At 32.3% G+C, this 19,295-nt stretch overlaps 2 protein-coding genes across 2 annotated transcripts; one reads left to right on the forward strand and one right to left on the reverse strand.

Annotated features, from left to right (window-relative positions):
- Positions 1 to 32: 32 nt before the first annotated feature.
- LOC134713545 (DNA-directed RNA polymerase III subunit RPC9-like) lies at positions 33 to 2,816 on the forward strand. Its single transcript, XM_063574950.1, has 2 exons — positions 33 to 176; positions 1,995 to 2,816. The coding sequence occupies exon 2, from the start codon at positions 2,117 to 2,119 to the stop codon at positions 2,549 to 2,551; it is 435 nt and encodes a 144-aa protein (XP_063431020.1). The 5' UTR covers positions 33 to 176; positions 1,995 to 2,116; the 3' UTR covers positions 2,552 to 2,816.
- Positions 2,817 to 6,201: 3,385 nt separating this feature from the next.
- LOC134713561 (uncharacterized) lies at positions 6,202 to 15,201 on the reverse strand. Its single transcript, XM_063574951.1, has 4 exons — positions 14,771 to 15,201; positions 8,548 to 8,649; positions 7,460 to 7,516; positions 6,202 to 6,403 (listed from the first exon to the last, which is right to left on the reverse strand). Exons 1-4 carry the CDS (start codon positions 15,104 to 15,106, stop codon positions 6,293 to 6,295), a joined length of 606 nt encoding a protein of 201 aa, XP_063431021.1. The 5' UTR covers positions 15,107 to 15,201; the 3' UTR covers positions 6,202 to 6,292.
- Between the last annotated feature and the right edge of the window lie 4,094 nt (positions 15,202 to 19,295).

Genomic DNA, 19,295 nt, shown 5'->3' on the forward strand with positions numbered 1-19,295 from the left:
GTTAATATTTTTAAGATCTATATTTACTTTTCCATATCCGACTTCCGGTCTCTTTACAAAATTTGCAGTAAAAACAAATCAAATGTTTAGATTCTGTAAATGAAGTCTGTGTTTGTCAATATTAGACAAAAATGATTGTTGTTAGTAAAACAGCCATACACGGATTATTAAATTTTGTAAGCATCATTTTTTATTTATCAAACATCCTTTAAATATATAAATGAATTGCAATGTACCTAAACGTGTTGCAACTCGATTTTTTAGATTAATTTTACAAAATTCATTTAGTTGTTCAGATTTATACACATGTCAGGCTTATAATGTGATTCAAACACATTTCTTCAAGAGTTTGAGTTCTGTATATGAGCAATTATCTTCTTTATCAGTTTAGTTTTCACTTCGATTTAATTGATTTATATCTGTCATTTCGCTCCTTTTATACATGTAGGTGACTAGTAGGTATTTGTATTTACAAAAATGTATAAGGAAGTACTTCTTTAGCTCAGTCAGTTTACGCACTGCCTAGTTACACAGAGGACCCAGTTTCGAGTCCAGGTGGAGACGAGCAATTTTCTAATGAAATTCATGCTCTCAGGTTACAATACACCTTATCACTAATCCCGTCTGACCTGGCCGCTTGAACACATACAATAATCACTTTTCCATTGTGGCATCAGATATTTTGTATAATGATGTCAAAATTTTAATGGAACCTATGTGATATCCAGTAATGGCGAACAAATAGCGATAAGGTGTATTAGTGTTGTCAACGGTTAACGTTTGAATGACCGAATACCAAAAATGGTAACTGGTTCAGACTTTTTTTCAATTTTTATAGATTTGATATAAATTAATATTGAAATTATTAAATAGTTGTTTTCTTTTAACATGTTTAACATGTTTAAAATTGTCTTCGTTTTAATGAATTTGTCAAATCAATTGTCCAGTATATTGATTTCCATTGTTAATCCAAAAATATTAAATTAATTAGAACTTGCCTCTCTGCTCAGGGCAAGATCTTAAGGAAACATAACTAGTGTACATGTTTTTTTAACAGTTACTTCAAATCAGTAATATGATTAAATTTTACCATTTACTTCCTTATTTTATTTTTGTTCTTATACATTGTACATGTATTGTGTAGACCTTTATCTGAATGTGCAATCTCCGTCGTGCAAGGCTTTGTCAAACTTTAAATGAAATGCTAACTGAAATATTGTGCAATTGCTAACCAATGTGAATGTAATCAATGTATACTTGATAGTACGAGTAACAGGCTTAATAATTTCAAATTGAAACACTCCACATTATTTTCTGAGACAACAAGAGAAAATGAAAGATTCATCGGTTTCAGATAATTCTGTGAGATCAAGAATGTTTTTTTTTGTTTTTAAATCTTAAGTTAATACAAACATTTTAGTTGATATGGTGTATTTGACTATTAAGAGTCAAACTTCAACAGGAATCTCCACATACAAGCCTTATAATACCAAAGGACAAACTTCAATTCATCTATTGTAAAAATGTAAATGTATGACTTGGATGGAAGGTTTTCACATTGACACTCATACCACATCTTCTTATATCTATGTGTAGGGTACTATACTAGATAATGCCTTCAAACATCAATAAAAAAATACTGGTTAACCAGTTAATAGGTCGAATCATTATCCTAGTAACGGGTTAGGCAAAAGTCAACGATTTGACAACACTAGTTACAATACAATACATTTTAGATTGACTTCTGTCATAAATTATGATAAACAAACAATCAAAGATGAAGAGTCAGTTGGGAAGTTCAAAATGACCATAATCGTGATGGTAGGAATTTAGGATTAGCACTTTTATTTTTCTATATTGTAATTAGAACTTTCATGTGACTTTGTAAACATATTATTTTTCTAAATTTTAAGTTATTAGCTGTGATTGTGTTGCTTGTCTAATAGGTATATGTTATAGTTGCTGGTAGATTTATTTTGTATTTTTATTTTCAGTTGCTAGCTTTGATTGTGTTGCTTGCCTGGGTATATGTTATAGCTGCTGGTAGATTTATATCCATCAAGACATTAGAAAAGCAGTTCCCAACCTCATAGATTATAAATCATACTATAGTAAAATGGAGGTGAAAAATGACAACTCTGCCATACTAAGTAATTATGAAGTTCTACAACTCCTGTCTGACATTCACACTGGAAGAGGACAAATCAAACCTAACAAGCACCAGAAAAACCTTGCAACTATTACCTATGAAACTGTTAAATATCTAGAAAATACACCTTGCAAAAATCAAAGTCCAGAACTTATTCAAAACATCATGACAGATTTGCAAGCATTTAATTTAACAAAAGCAGAAAAACTACAAATTTTGAATCAGTGCCCAACATCAGCTGTTGAAATTCAGTTGATTATAGAAGAAAGTGAAGAACGTTTAACAGAAGACCAGATTTATCAGCTGTTGGAAATCATAACAAAATATAACGTAACAAAAGAAGCATCTAACGCTGGAGATGAAGAGATGGAAGACGAGGACGATTCTGTGGAACAAACTTAACTCATTTACATTTATATCATGCCTGTAAATTAAATTTCTACATACTTGTACATGTATTTATATATAAAGAAAATTAGATACTATTTATTATATTTCTTTGTAATGAACACAGATCTCTTTAAGGATAACTAAGTTACATATTGTTAGTGGTTTATAAATCTTTTAAGGTTGTTGTTTCCCTGTTTTAATATTGATGGCAGATCTAAAGGCTCTATAGGGTGTATGCCTTATTAATGAAATCAATACAAGACTTTTTGTTTGTTAATTTTTCCATTTCATATTACGGATCTTGTATTGCTTTTTGTTGCCTAAACTGTCTGTGTATCAATAACAGTTTTCAAAATAACTAAAAGTTTGAGAACTATGAGCATGAGAAGGCAATAATTAGTTTCAGTAGCTCTTCATTTTTGTAGGTCTTGTTTATTCCTGATTGATTTTTGTTTGCTATTTTCAGATTTTGTCTATCTATTTGTCTGTTATAGTGTTTAAAGACAATTCTAAGAAATTTAAAAAAAATCTTATGCAAGTTTAAAAAAAGAAGATGTGGTATAATTGCCAATGAAATAACTCTCCACAAGATACCAAAATGACAAAGAAATTAACAACTATAGGTCACTGTACGGCCTTCAACAATGAACTAAGCCCATACTGCATAGTCAGCTATAAAAGGCTCTAAAATGACATTGTAAGACAATTCAAACAAGAAAACTAACAACCTTATTTATTTACAAAAAATAAATGAAAAACAAAGATGTGAAACATAAACAAACAACAACCACTGGATTACAGGCTCCTGACTTGGGACCGTGTCCATTATTGCCCCAACTGTTCAGGGTTGGACTTCTGTGGTCGTATCCAGCTGTGCTCAGCAAAGCAATTTATTGTGGATTGATGTTAACTTGTATTTTCTTGGATATCTAAATATGTGGATCTGCTAAAGTCTGCACACATGACTAAGAAAATGGTTACTTCATTGAACATTTAAATAGATATAGGAAGATGTGGTGTGAGTGCAAATAACAATTTATAAAAGTAAACCATTACATGGTATACCTTTTCCGAAAAAGCCACAAAAGTTGATATCCCACAATCAATTATGAATCTACTACATGTTTATATTATAGACAAATATGTACATCTTTTATTGATGATTGACTTTGCTATATCTTCTGTTGACCAGTATCTATGATAGTTTTCCTGATGGGAGGCATATGCTCATCCTGATCTGCATGTCAAATATCAATCTTCAATCGTTATGGTAAAACAAATTTCCTTAATTCAACTTCAACAGTAACATGAAGCTTACAGAGATTGGTAGAAGTACACCTACAAACCATCTTATGTCAACTTTGCATGGAGTTAAATATTAGACAGTATATAACAAGAGTGCACACACTGAAATGCCTGCCTTCTTTACTAATCATTGATATTATGTTGATAGACCTAAATATAAAGCTTTATTACAACTGTCACATAAACTCAACATTAACCAAGAAAACGAAACATTGATCAATGAACCATGAAAATGAGGTCAAGGTCAGATGAACCATGCCAGGCAGACATGTGCAGCTAAAAATTCTTCAATACAACAAATATAGTTGACTTATTGCTTATAAATTAAGAAAAACAGAACAAAACACTTAACACTTAGCAATGGACCATGAAAATGAGGTCAAGGTCAAATAAAACCTGTGTAACAGACATATTGATTATAAAATATTTCCTTACACCAAATAGTTGATCTAATGCATAAAGAATTAGAAAAATAGACCAAAACTCAAAAACTTAACTTTTGACCACTAAACCATGAAAATGAGGTCAAGGTCATGGTCAGATGACACATGTCAGCTAGACATGTACACCTTACAATCATTCCATACACCAAATATATTAGTAGACCTATTGTATATAGTATAAGAAAAAATAGACCAAAACACAAAGACTTAACTATAACCACTGAACCATGAAAATGAGGTCAAGGTCAGATGACACCTGTCAGTTGGACATGTACACCTTACAGACCTTCCATACACCGAATATACTAGACCTATTGCTTAAAGTATCTGAGATATGGACTTGACCACCAAAACTTAACCTTGTTCACCGATCCAGGAAATGAGGTTGAGGTCAAGTGAAAACTGTCGGACAGACATGAGGACCTTGCAAGGTACACACATACCAAATATAGTTATCCAATTAGTTATAATAAGAGAGAATTTAAAATTACAAAAAATCTTAACTTTTTTTTCAAGTAGTCACTGAACCATGAAAATGAGGTCAAGGACATTGGACATGACTGACGGAAAGTTCGTAACATGAGGCATCTATATACAAAGTAAGATGCATCCAGGTCTTTCACCTTCTAAAATATAAACCTTTTAACAAGTTAGCTTATGCCGCCGCCGCGTCCTGAATAGACTTGTTAGTAATATTAACCAGCTTATACTGTTTCTAGTTACATTGTAATGCTAGATGTTCTACAAGAACCAAAATAAATTTGCACCTACTTTACACAATTGATGTGTGAATTTTGGTTCTCTTTTATAGGGTTGCTGCACAGGCACTTGTCTCAGAAAAAAAAAATCCTATATACCTTATTATTCTTCAGCGGTTTGCAAAATTATAACGATTCCGACAATAAATGTAGGCATGTTATACACCATTGTAAAGATAAATCAATTTAGATTTACGATAAAACAAGCTTTAGTGGGATTAACAACCTATAAAGCGGCATATAACGGAACTTCGTCACCACCCAACATTTTTCTAAAATGCAAGTTAAGTACCTTGTGTTATAATAAGGTATATAGGATTTTTTTTTTCTGAGACAAGTGCCTGTGGGTTGCTGTCTAATAAATATATTTATACTTTTTGTAAGATGAAGGTTTAATAAGCTGTCGTGTTGTTGTCTCTTTGGCCCATTCCCCATTTCCATTCTCAATGTTATGTATATGACAATGGATAAGGTATCCTAGACATTCTATTAAAATAGATTTCCGAAGTGGTGCTAATGTATTTTGATAATTATTTCTGGTTAAAGACTGATTTAGTTTAGCAACATTTTTATCTTCAAGGAAATTGATAATAATATGTTTTTGTCATTTTGTACAGTTCAGAATAAATTCAATAAAACCCAACAAGAATGTGTCCATAGTAAGTGGATGGTGAAATAGGGGTCAAAACTTTAATTTGGAATTTAAATTTGAAAGATCAAATCAAGAGGAACATGTGTATAATATTAGGTTTCAAATTGATTTGACTTTACTTCATCAAAAAAGTACCTTGACCAAAAACTTTAACATGAAGCGAGACAAACATATTTTCTATGTTTAGTGGACCGTGAAATTGGGGTCAAAGTTCTAATACTAATAACTTAAACCTGATGCTGGACAGACGAACAGATGCAGATCGAAGAAACAAAATGCCCCTAGGTGTGGCATAAAAAGTAACAAATCTCTGATCACCCATTTTATAAATACATTGTGAAATGAGATGTGGGATAGACACTTCGACCAGACAGCAACCCAATAATACAAGAGCACAAGATATATATGAATGTCAAAATACACTGTTATCAATACAAAATATCAAGCTGCAAAATTTTAATATATAAAGGAGAATTGTATCATGTCATATATATGATTCAAAAATAATTTGTATATCTTTTAATAACATACTTTAATTGATCACTCATACTTCAATAATTTTAAATTTTAAATACAATCTAGTCTATGTCAATAATTAACTGACAACCTGAGAGTTAAAACTAGTTTTTCCTCCTAGAAGTACATTCCTTTCTTTGAATCCTTGGTTGGCAAAATCATTGTGTTCTCTCACTGGTACCTCACGTCCCTGAAAAAGATACATGCTGATAAATATACATGTATCAGAAAGGATTTTTCCACAATTTGATTGAAAAACACTCAGGTCATACAGATGATTAGAATGAAAAAATAGTCTGAATCGAAAGTTTCCTAATACATTATAGTATAAAATATTGAATTGGTACCATCGAAAAAAATTGAATATTAACTTTTGCGCGAAAAAAATTCGGACTCAGAACCCCCCTTTTTTTTTAAAGTAAAGTGGTTGCTCTTTTAAGAAAGTCATTTTGGATGATTTGCAGTAGTTTAAAGATGTCTCGACTTTTTAAAAATGTAGGCTGCATCAGCGTGCTTATAGACAAAAAAAAAGAATTGCGATGTTAAGGATCACTACATTTCTATCTTTTCTGTTTGTTTCAAATGGTATTGTTTCTACAAGTGAAGTTGGGTTTTTTTGGCATAAGGAGAGGGTAATATTTTTTTTACTTCTAATTGTATTTTAACAGATCTGAGATTCTACACAAACAAACAATTAACCTCACCCTTTTTCAGTAATGCATTAATGAGTGAGTCGTTGTTTGAGTAAAGACCAGTGGCAAATATTTCTGTCAGTGTGTATGTCCAGTCGATTCAATACCACCTTTTCTAAGGAATTACGTGTTCGGCAATGATGATGGATGAGTTTTGATAAGGGGTTAATAAGGCTGCGTAAAGTGTTTTTAAAACAAATAAATATATCAAGTTTAGACAAATATTTCTGTAAAAAACTTAATTAATAAGTGTTATAAGTATCAACTTATATAAAAATTGTTTTTATTGACATATAAATGGAAAAATTACAGTTCGGAATGTCTAGTTTTGTGTACACTGAACCTACACAAGGCCTACATCAACTATAGACTGCATGTAGACAAAACATGATTTAAATTACATGTAAACATTGAGTTTTATCAATGGGAACGTAATTATTTTAGTTTATGTGTGAGTTACACTAACACAACACCGAGTTTAGGTCAATGTGAACACGGCCTAAGTCATTGAGAAACACAAAATAAGTACTGTATAGTATGGGAACTGTACTTACATATAACTGTCTTGGTTTACTGCTATATACATGCCATCCACGAAGAGATTCCCAATTCTACAAATACAATGTATTAACACACTAAATAATATTTTATCCTTTTTTACAAGGTTTTCAAGCTATTGTCAAAAGAATGATTGTACATTATCTGCAGATACCATTTTCATTTCTGGGTTTCCTAATATTTTATACTATCCTATGACAGGACTTTTTGTGTATACACTGATTGCTCCTAATATTTTATACTATCCTACGACTCTTTGTGATTGATTGTGATTTTTTATGTTTTAACGTCACTTTTAAGCACTGCATTTAGGCTATTTCGTGGTCAGTTTTTATTGGTGGAGATAGCCAGAGTGCCAGGAGAAAAACATTGACCCTCTATAGGAAAATATGACAATCCTAGTCAACTTAGATTAGAGTCAAGTGCACCCTCATGAGTGGGATTCAAACTCACAACCTCAGTGTTGACTGGATAGTGATTACAGTAGTCACTACTTAGACTACTTGGGCCCCCTGACTTATTGTGTATACACTGATTACTTCCTCTTATTTCATACAGTCCTAGGGTATGAATTTTTATGTATATACTAATTACTTATGAAATTTTCTACACACTGATTACTTCCAAGTAATTTTTACTATACTATGACATGTATGATAGGACTTTTGTGTATACACTGATTATTTACTAATAGTTTATACTGTCCTATATATGGTGTGACTTTGTGTATATGCTGATTACTTGCTAGTATTTTATACTGTCCAATGGTATTACTTTTTTGGAATAAACTTTTTACATTGTACATTTACTTCTGTAATATTCTATACCATATATACTGTCTTATGAAAGGACTTTTTGTGTATACTGATTGTTACCTAGTATTTCATACTATCCTATAACAAGATTTATTTTGTATACACATTATTTCCTAGTATTTTATATACAATCATACAATAAGAGCCTTGTTTTGTATGCAATTACCCTATATCTTTTCTTCTCCAATTAAATTATCATGCATACAACATTGTGAACTAGATGAAAGTTTGTTACAGTATATAAAAGTATAATTTATATTTATACTTACATGTTCTGAATATTTGGCGTAATAGAATACACCCAAAATAACAGCTGAAACCTTGAGAACATTTGGGACAATACCTCTCAGACCTGTGGCATTAGCCTGACCCTGCAAAGAATAAATAAAATATTATGCCTATCACATTTCAAACTTAAGAATATAACTGTTTTTGTACATGTTTTGAATAGATATGACTATTACACAGCTGTAGCATTGTGTTTTTTATAACAGGATATTCTTGAAGGATTTCTTTCCTAGCCTGTAGCAATGGTCCAAAGACACCTTAAATTAATCCACTCTTGAGTCCAAAAGCTTTGGAGGAAATTGATCAACGATATTTTTACATGTTTTTAATATATATCAATTTGCTAAATAAATCCTTTATATTTGTTGTTAATAATTTCAGGTTGCTATTTTTTTTAACACCTACAGACATCATCTAAATCATCCATTAAGAAAATGTCTTTTAAAAGCAAACCTTATTACTTTTGTGTCTATACCCAAAGGCACAGAGTCACAGACCCATGTACATGTTTGTCACTTGTATGTATGTGTTTGAAAAAGATCTGTTAATAATTGAATGTAAGTGTCCTTTCTCTCAAATAATAGTCTATTGTCAAATCTGTTATTGATCTATAGAGATCCATCCATATGAATTGCGTAGAAGGGAAATAACTTTTATTATCAGTGAAGAGCTAGCAGAAAGAGAAAAGTAAAATGAGTATAATTTGCAAGTTTTTCATATCTTTTGTTGTGAATGCTACAGATTTAAGATATCAAGTAAAGTTAAACCTCAATAATATATTGCCGTATTGGTTATTCAAATGTACTATGTTCAACCTATGATGATTTTAGTGGGCAGCAGTCCATTTGGGACATAATTAGAAAGTCTCCAGTTGACAAATGGAAACAGCTTATGTTGAAATTGATTAATAACAGAAATAAATCCGTTATATTGACTATAGATTATTGTTAAATTTATTTGGATCTTTACTTAAACCAATGTATAATTGTACCATTAAAATTTGAAATAAACTAATAATTTTTAAAGAAAATAATAGAAGATGAGAGGCGAGCAAATTGTAAAGACACAATATTCTGACACATGTACATGTAAGACTGATATTTTATTAATGATTGATAGCAACCATGTGGATAACACATATTGAAAATTTTGAATATACATGTATGTATTGGGGTTTACATTTTGTACAGTTAGTTCACTTTACTAGATATGAAGTTAAAAAATTCTTTTCTCTCAATCATTTGTCAATGTTCAATGATGTGGTATTTGTCACATTTAATTTATATATGTAATTCAATTTCTTTCTCATTTTTTCAACCTTTACAACAAATTCTATTTTCTTTAAAACTTTTTAATATCTTCTAGTCTTGTCTTAATATCTTATAATTTTTGCCAAAATTGACTTGTTTTGTCCATATGCCTTCAAGTCTACACGATATCCCCATATTATCCATAATTTCCGTATATATTTCACGGTTTATACCCGATCTGATGGCATTTTATTAGAAAAACGGATGTGGTTACGCGTAGCCTAGAAGGGCAATTTGACTATTCGTACAGGCAGATACTGCCAAATAAATATTTACAGGAATTAGACAATCTAGGTCAGTTAAAAGAGTTAATGTTATGTCCTTGTTTATAATACTGTGAAAGCACTTTAATTCGTGGGTATCAATTTTCGTGGTTTGAGCTATATGTACATGTTCGTGGGTTTTTAAATTCGTGGATTTTAGTTTTCTATTAAAAATAAAATTGAAAATTTAAAGCATTTAGAAACGAAGGTCTCAAATATTCTGTAATGAAGGAAATTGCAACGTAAACATTGACCCTTGTAAATCGTAGTGATAACACTTATTAACCCATGATAAAGTGATCAACAGATTAAAGACCATCAAAGGTGTTAATTAGGCCATACACATGTCACCTAAAGAAAACAGTAATATAAACAAGTGCTATAAATGTATCTTGAATTGTCAAACCATTCTTATCAAAATCAAGCCCAGCATGAAATTATTATTTTCCATATGCACGAGAACAATGAGGATATAAAATGAACACTTTATCATAATAGCATATCAATACCAGAAATCTGACTTTCATCGATCCAAAATATATTTTATGAGAATTAAAAGATCAAAAGTTGTACAGTTCATGTTATTAAAGATAAAATGAGTATAATCCTGTATGCGGTTGTAGTTCCTTAACTGTTATTAAAGTATTCTCAGATTTGGCGTTATTAATATATTCTCTAGATCATATCAGAAGTTAAACCTACCGATGGGGATCTTTCCATGTCTTGATTTGGACAATGGTTGTTTTATTTCCTTGGACACTTAAGTTCGTGGATAAGGTCATCCACGAAAACCACGAAAATTGGTACCCAACGAATAAAAGTACTTTCACAGTACTACATGTCATGCATGTGTGTCAGCTTTAAATAACAATTATTAAATTAACCTCATTACTTGTTTATTATTATGATCTATTATCAAATAGCGCTAACAACAGTGTATGAAACCTCTACTCGCCAACTTGCCAAATGTGAATACGAGAAATACATATATGTAGCAAGGGACTTTCTGTCTTTAAATTGGATTTCCTCTAATTTCAGGTATTTTTAAAACCCATATTTTTAGTACTAAATTAAATTGCATATGATTTAAAAAGGGTATCGGGATTGTTCGCCCTGATGACATGTCATTTCCATGTTGGCCCTAGGTTCGTTCGCACTGAGTTTGTTCGCCCTGGGTTTGTTCGCCCTATATTCATTTATGATATGTGCATGTATATGTTACATTAATAAACGAAATATATATATATATATATTGAAATTTATGTACATGTGTATCTATTAAATGTTAAATACAGAATATTTGCCAAATATATATCAAGGATTTGTATAGTGACTATACAAATCCTTGTTTATATTAATTAAGGAGGCTCGCGGGTATAAGATTTTCAGAAAAAAAATAAACATTAATTTTTCAATACAAATTTTATTCATAACCTTTAGTAGTTGTTACTTTATCATTGGGTACAAAAATCGTTCCAAAAAATTAATTTGTGTTGACCCCAGGTGACTTTTAAAATGTAGATATCATTAAAAAAAGCTCCAAATTATCTCCCTTTGGTGCAAAAATGCCATTTTTTGGCATTAAAATTAAAATATCTTTTCTAACTTATCGGTGACCTATATTTTTTATTGTTGTTTTCAAATAAGCTGTACATATGCCTTCAAGTCTACACGATATCCCCATATTATCCATAATTTCCGTATATATTTCACGGTTTATACCCGATCTGATGGCATTTTATTAGAAAAACGGATGTGGTTACGCGTAGCCTAGAAGGGCAATTTGACTATTCGTACAGGCAGATACTGCCAAATAAATATTTACAGGAATTAGACAATCTAGGTCAGTTAAAAGAGTTAATGTTATGTCCTTGTTTATAATACTGTGAAAGCACTTTAATTCGTGGGTATCAATTTTCGTGGTTTGAGCTATATGTACATGTTCGTGGGTTTTTAAATTCGTGGATTTTAGTTTTCTATTAAAAATAAAATTGAAAATTTAAAGCATTTAGAAACGAAGGTCTCAAATATTCTGTAATGAAGGAAATTGCAACGTAAACATTGACCCTTGTAAATCGTAGTGATAACACTTATTAACCCATGATAAAGTGATCAACAGATTAAAGACCATCAAAGGTGTTAATTAGGCCATACACATGTCACCTAAAGAAAACAGTAATATAAACAAGTGCTATAAATGTATCTTGAATTGTCAAACCATTCTTATCAAAATCAAGCCCAGCATGAAATTATTATTTTCCATATGCACGAGAACAATGAGGATATAAAATGAACACTTTATCATAATAGCATATCAATACCAGAAATCTGACTTTCATCGATCCAAAATATATTTTATGAGAATTAAAAGATCAAAAGTTGTACAGTTCATGTTATTAAAGATAAAATGAGTATAATCCTGTATGCGGTTGTAGTTCCTTAACTGTTATTAAAGTATTCTCAGATTTGGCGTTATTAATATATTCTCTAGATCATATCAGAAGTTAAACCTACCGATGGGGATCTTTCCATGTCTTGATTTGGACAATGGTTGTTTTATTTCGTTGGACACTTAAGTTCGTGGATAAGGTCATCCACGAAAACCACGAAAATTGGTACCCAACGAATAAAAGTACTTTCACAGTACTACATGTCATGCATGTGTGTCAGCTTTAAATAACAATTATTAAATTAACCTCATTACTTGTTTATTATTATGATCTATTATCAAATAGCGCTAACAACAGTGTATGAAACCTCTACTCGCCAACTTGCCAAATGTGAATACGAGAAATACATATATGTAGCAAGGGACTTTCTGTCTTTAAATTGGATTTCCTCTAATTTCAGGTATTTTTAAAACCCATATTTTTAGTACTAAATTAAATTGCATATGATTTAAAAAGGGTATCGGGATTGTTCGCCCTGATGATATGTCATTTCCATGTTGGCCCTAGGTTCGTTCGCACTGAGTTTGTTCGCCCTGGGTTTGTTCGCCCTATATTCATTTATGATATGTGCATGTATATGTTACATTAATAAACGAAATATATATATATATATATATTGAAATTTATGTACATGTGTATCTATTAAATGTTAAATACAGAATATTTGCCAAATTTATATCAAGGATTTGTATAGTGACTATACAAATCCTTGTTTATATTAATTAAGGAGGCTCGCGGGTATAAGATTTTCAGAAAAAAAATAAACATTAATTTTTCAATACAAATTTTATTCATAACCTTTAGTAGTTGTTACTTTATCATTGGGTACAAAAATCGTTCCAAAAAATTAATTTGTGTTGACCCCAGGTGACTTTTAAAATGTAGATATCATTAAAAAAAGCTCCAAATTATCTCCCTTTGGTGCAAAAATGCCATTTTTTGGCATTAAAATTAAAATATCTTTTCTAACTTATCGGTGACCTATATTTTTTATTGTTGTTTTCAAATAAGCTGTACATAAACTAAATAATTGTAAAATTTGAGCGATTTCTGTAATTTAGTTCTTTTTTTATTTCGATATTACCGTTTGTTCTCCTATTAGTTCAACAGAAAAAAAGGACATAAACAAAAATGTATGCTTCTTTCAAAGGCAGATTGTGAGCGTAAATGAACGGTGACCCCACTTTTTTATTTCATTTTTCTATTAAGAATAAGATAAAGTTCATTTATAGAAAAATATAGAGAAATCCTATATTAAATAAAAAAAATCATTTAGACCCGCGAGCCCCCTTAAATAAAATTCTTGGCTGCATTGTTACACTTTATTTTATAATTACTTTTTAATTACTGTTGATTGAATTTTGATTGCTGATTATAAGGTATCATTTAAAATCTTTGATATCACTGATTGTTATATGAATAGACCACTTTCGAGTTCATCCGTAACCGGAAAAAACTCGTCAATTATACGCGCCTTTATCATCGTCATTTGTGCGTTTAGGGGCGTCGTCACTTCCTTCCAATGTTGAGCGAGTGGTTGGAAAACTATAATTCTATATTGTACGAATTATTCGGCAAATTGAATTTTCAAAATTGACAATCAACACTGCTGTCATTAGGGAAATGTCAGTAAGTACCTACAGAGCAACCATTATTTCTAGTTTATGCTGCACAAAGACGATCACTAAGACGCTTGATAAACATAAATAGTGCAGGGATACAGACGAGCCCCTCTATCTGGTAAATGACGTCATAAAGGCGTGTATAATTGACGAATTTTTGCCGGTGACGGATGAACTCGAAAGTGGTCTATTGCCTTTGATGGATTAATAATGAAAATAACATTTTTCTCAAATAAAATAGTCAGCTTGGATGGGTAAAAACACTGATGACAAGTGATCAATGTACAGCAGTGTGACTGTGTTTTTGGTATTTGTTTTACTAATAGTAATTCAATTTAATAGTGAATGTACAGAAACTTATAACCTAGTCCTAGTAGCAGTTAGCTATAAACAACATGATACATCGTAAATATTCGGCCAAATTGTAGACTGACTTCAACACATTCAATTATATACACACAACGCAACACTATACTAAAATATAAAATCAGGGCGAACAGGTATTAGGGAGAACCAGAATCAGGGCGGACGGACCCGGATTCTTTAAAATGCAACTCACAAGCACTGGAGCCAAAGCTCTAAAGGTAGCATCCATAGGCATTCTAAACGCACGTTTAATTGGATTGACAGGAAGATTCATGGTTTCCAACGCAACGACTGAATTTGGGGGTTCATGTGGTGCTAAACGTTGATCTAACAACCATTGTTTTCTCAGTGCCCGGTCCTCTGCAGTCATCCCTTTGCCTGTCAATCGTTCACGTTCATAAGCCATAGGCTCGATATTCATTGCAGGATATCGACTCTTGGCATGTCGAAAATGATTTTCCATTCTTTTTTCCAGCTCCCATGGTTTTTCGTCACGTCCAGGAACGTTTTCTAAGTTTTTATTCTCCATGTTTAGAGATGCAGTGATGTTGTTACCACTGCCCTTCAAGCGAATGCTCAAACGGAAACCGTGAAGATTTCATGCAATGTCAAGGTCACAATAAAGAGATGCTAAAATAAACGTAACAGTTCCCGAACCCTGGCCACAATTAAAAAAACCAACCAAAAACACTCCGACATACAACAAAAATAACAAAGACAGAATTTTAAAAATAATAAATATTTCGGAGTACACATAATTGATTATGAATGGATATAAGGATTTGCATATTAAGACTAAGTCTAGTATATGATTTGAGAATGAATGCAAGTAAAGTAACTTTATTCTTTTAGCGGACATTTACAATATATATTGTTGTAGGCTCTGATTCTGACCAATGCTAATTTCCTTCATATACATATAAATGAACACTGTGATGTTTATTTTTGTAATAATCAATTATGGCAAGGACTTATATTATATACGTCCCTGATTATGGCAATGATTTGTATTGTAAGATTTAACTATACAAATCCTTGATGGTAATTATTTTTTTAAATGCATGCCATTTTTGGGCCCAGTAATTTCGGAAATTAAAAATATTCCATTCTATTGTGTAACATTGACCAGACCAATGACAACAATCTGAGGTATGGTCAAATTTAGTTTTTTTCCCTAAAAATATTCTAATCCCCATTTTGATGAAAAAAGATAGTATGACCAAGGAGATTATATCTCATATAGATGAACAGACAGACACCAGAGACAGATAAACAGATATACAAAAGAGACAGATGAACACATAAACAAGAGACAAATGAACAGATAGACAACATTGACAGATGAATAGACTGGCAACAAAGATAGAGGAACAGACAGACAAAAGAAACAGAGGAGCAGTCGGACAACAGAGACAGATTAGCAGACAGATAACAGAGACAGATGAACAGACACTATATCTATAGATAGATGAACAAATAGACAACAGAGACAGATAAACAGATATACAACATTGTCAGATGAATAGACGGACAACAGAGACAGATGAAGCTAGAGAGATAGTTAACAACCAGATGAACACAGGGACAACATATATATGAACAATAGACAACTGATAAACATGAACAGACAACCACCAGAGACACATGAACAGAAATCAAACAGGGACAGATGAGCAGACAGACACCAGAGACTCAGTAACGAACACATAGACAACAGTTACAGATGAACAGACAGACAACAGAGATAGACGAACAGACAGACAACAGAGACAAATGAACAGATAGACAACAGAGAAAGATAAATGAAAAGAAAACATAGATAGATGAACAGAAAGACAACATAGACAGATGATCAGATAGACAATTGAGACAGATGAATGGATAGACAACAGAGATAGATGAACAGACACACAAATAGACAACAGAAACAGATAAACAGATAGACAACCGAAATAGATGAACAGAAAGACAATAGTGAGTTGAACATAAAGAAAACGTTGACAGATAAATGGACAGACAACATTTACAGATGAACAGATAGACAACAGAGACAGATTAACAAAGACAACATTGACAGATGAACAGACAGGCAACAGAGATAGACGAACATACATACAATAGATAGACAACAGAGGCAGATTAATTGAAAGACAAAATAGATAGATGAACAGACAGACAGAATACACAGACAATCAGATAGACAACAGAGACAGATGAACAGAAAGACAATAGTGAGATGAACATATAGACAACATTGACAGATGAATGGACAGACAACATTTAAAGATAAACAGATAGACAACAGAGACAGATAAGCAGATATACAACATAGATTGATGAACGGAAAGACAACAGAGATAGATGAACAGACAGACAACATTGACAGATAAACAGATAGACACCAAATACAACTGAACAGATATATAACATTGGCAGATGAATGGACAGACAACCGAGATAGATAAACAGACACACAATAGAGAGATGAGCAGATAGACAACAGAAACAGATAAACAAATAGACAACCGAGATAGATAAACAGACACACAATAGAGAGATGAACAGATAGACAACATTGACAGATGAAGGGACATACAACAGAGACAGATGAACAGATAGCCAACAGGGACAGATGAACAGATAGACAACATAGATAGATGAACAGACAGACAATAGAGAGATAGAGGAACAGATAGACAACATCGACATATGAACATATATACAACAGATAAACAGATAGACAACCGAGATAGATGAACAAACAGACAATAGACAGATGAACAAATAGACAACATCGGCAGATGAACAGATAGAAAACAGAACAAAGACAGATGAACATATATACAACAGAAAAAGATAAACAATCGAGATAGGTGAACAGACAGACAACATCGACGAATGAATGGACATACAGCAGAGACAGATGAACAGACAACCAACAGAGACAGATGAACAGATAGACAACATTGGCAATTGAATGGACAGACAACAGAGAGAGAGAGATGAACAGATAGACAAAAGAGACACATGAACAGAAAGACAACCGAGAGAGATGAACAGATAGACAACATTGACAACATTGAAATATGAACATATAGACAACAGAGACAGCTGAACAGACATACAACAGAGACAGACGAACAGATAGACAGCAGAGACAGATGAACAGATAGACAGTAGACAGATGAACAGACAGACAACAGAGACAGATGAACAGATACACAGCAGAGAAAGATAAACAGATAGACAGTAGACAGAGGAACAGATAGACAACAGACAGCTGAAAAGACAGACAAAAGAAACAGATGAACAGAAAGACAACATTAACAGAATAATGGACATACAACAGACAGATGAACAGAAAAACAAAAGAGACAGATAAGCAGAAAGACAATAGAGATAGATTAACAGATAAAAAACAGAACATTTGAACAGATAAACAACCGAGATAGATGAACAGAAGACAATAAGTAATGAGCAAATAGACAACATCGACAGATGAATGGACAGAAAACAGAGATATATAGGCAGACAGAGAACAAAGACAGACAAACAGATAGACAACAAAAGCAGATAACCCGATAGACAATAGAGATAGATGAACAGACAGACAACAGAGAGATGAACATATAGACAACATTGACAGATGAAGGGACATACAACAGAGACAGATGAATGGACAGACAACAGAGACAGATGAACAGAAGACAAAAAAGAAAGATGAACAGACAGCAACATTTACAGATGAACAGACAACTGAGACATATGAACAGATAGACAACAGAGACAGATGAACAGTAAGACAATAGAAACAGATGAACAGATAGACACCAGAGACCTATGAACAGATAGACAACAGAGACAGATAAATGGATAGACAACATAGATAGATGAACAGACAGAAAATAGAGACAGATATACAGATAAACAGAAAGACAACAGAAACAGATGAACAGACAGATGAACAGATAGACACCAGACAGATGAACAGACAGACAAAAGAGACAGATGAACTGACATACAACAGAGACAGATGAACAGATAGACAACAGAGACAGATAATCAGATAGACAGCAGACAGATGAACAGACAGATAACATAGACAGATGAACAGATAGACAGCAGACAGATGAACAGACAGACAACAGAGACAGATGAACAGATAGACAGCAGATACAGATGAACAGATAAACAGTAGACAGAGGAACAGATAGACAACAGACAGATGAACAGACAGTCAAAAGAGACAGATGAATAGATAGACAACATTAACAGAATAATGAAATATACGACAGACAGATAAACAGACAAACACCAGAAACAGATGATCAGACAGATGAACAGAAAGACAATAGAGATAGATTAACAGATACACAACAGAGACAGATGAACAGAAGACAAAGATACAGATGAATAGACAAACACCAGAGACAGATGAACATACAACCAACAGAGACAGATGCACAGAAGACAAATGAACCGAAGACAAAAGAGACAGATAAACAGAATAACAATAGAGACAGATGAACAGAAAAACAACAGAGACGATGAACAGAAGACAAAAGAGACAGATGAACAGAAGACAATAAAGATAGATGAACAGAAAGACAAAAGAGACAGATGAACAGAAAAACAACAGAGACAGATGAACAGAAAACAAAAGAGACAGATGAACAAAAGACAAACACCAGAGACAGATGAACAGAAAAACAATAGAG

This window comes from Mytilus trossulus, chromosome 1, assembly GCF_036588685.1.
Source record: "Mytilus trossulus isolate FHL-02 chromosome 1, PNRI_Mtr1.1.1.hap1, whole genome shotgun sequence".
NCBI lineage: Eukaryota > Metazoa > Mollusca > Bivalvia > Mytilida > Mytilidae > Mytilus > Mytilus trossulus.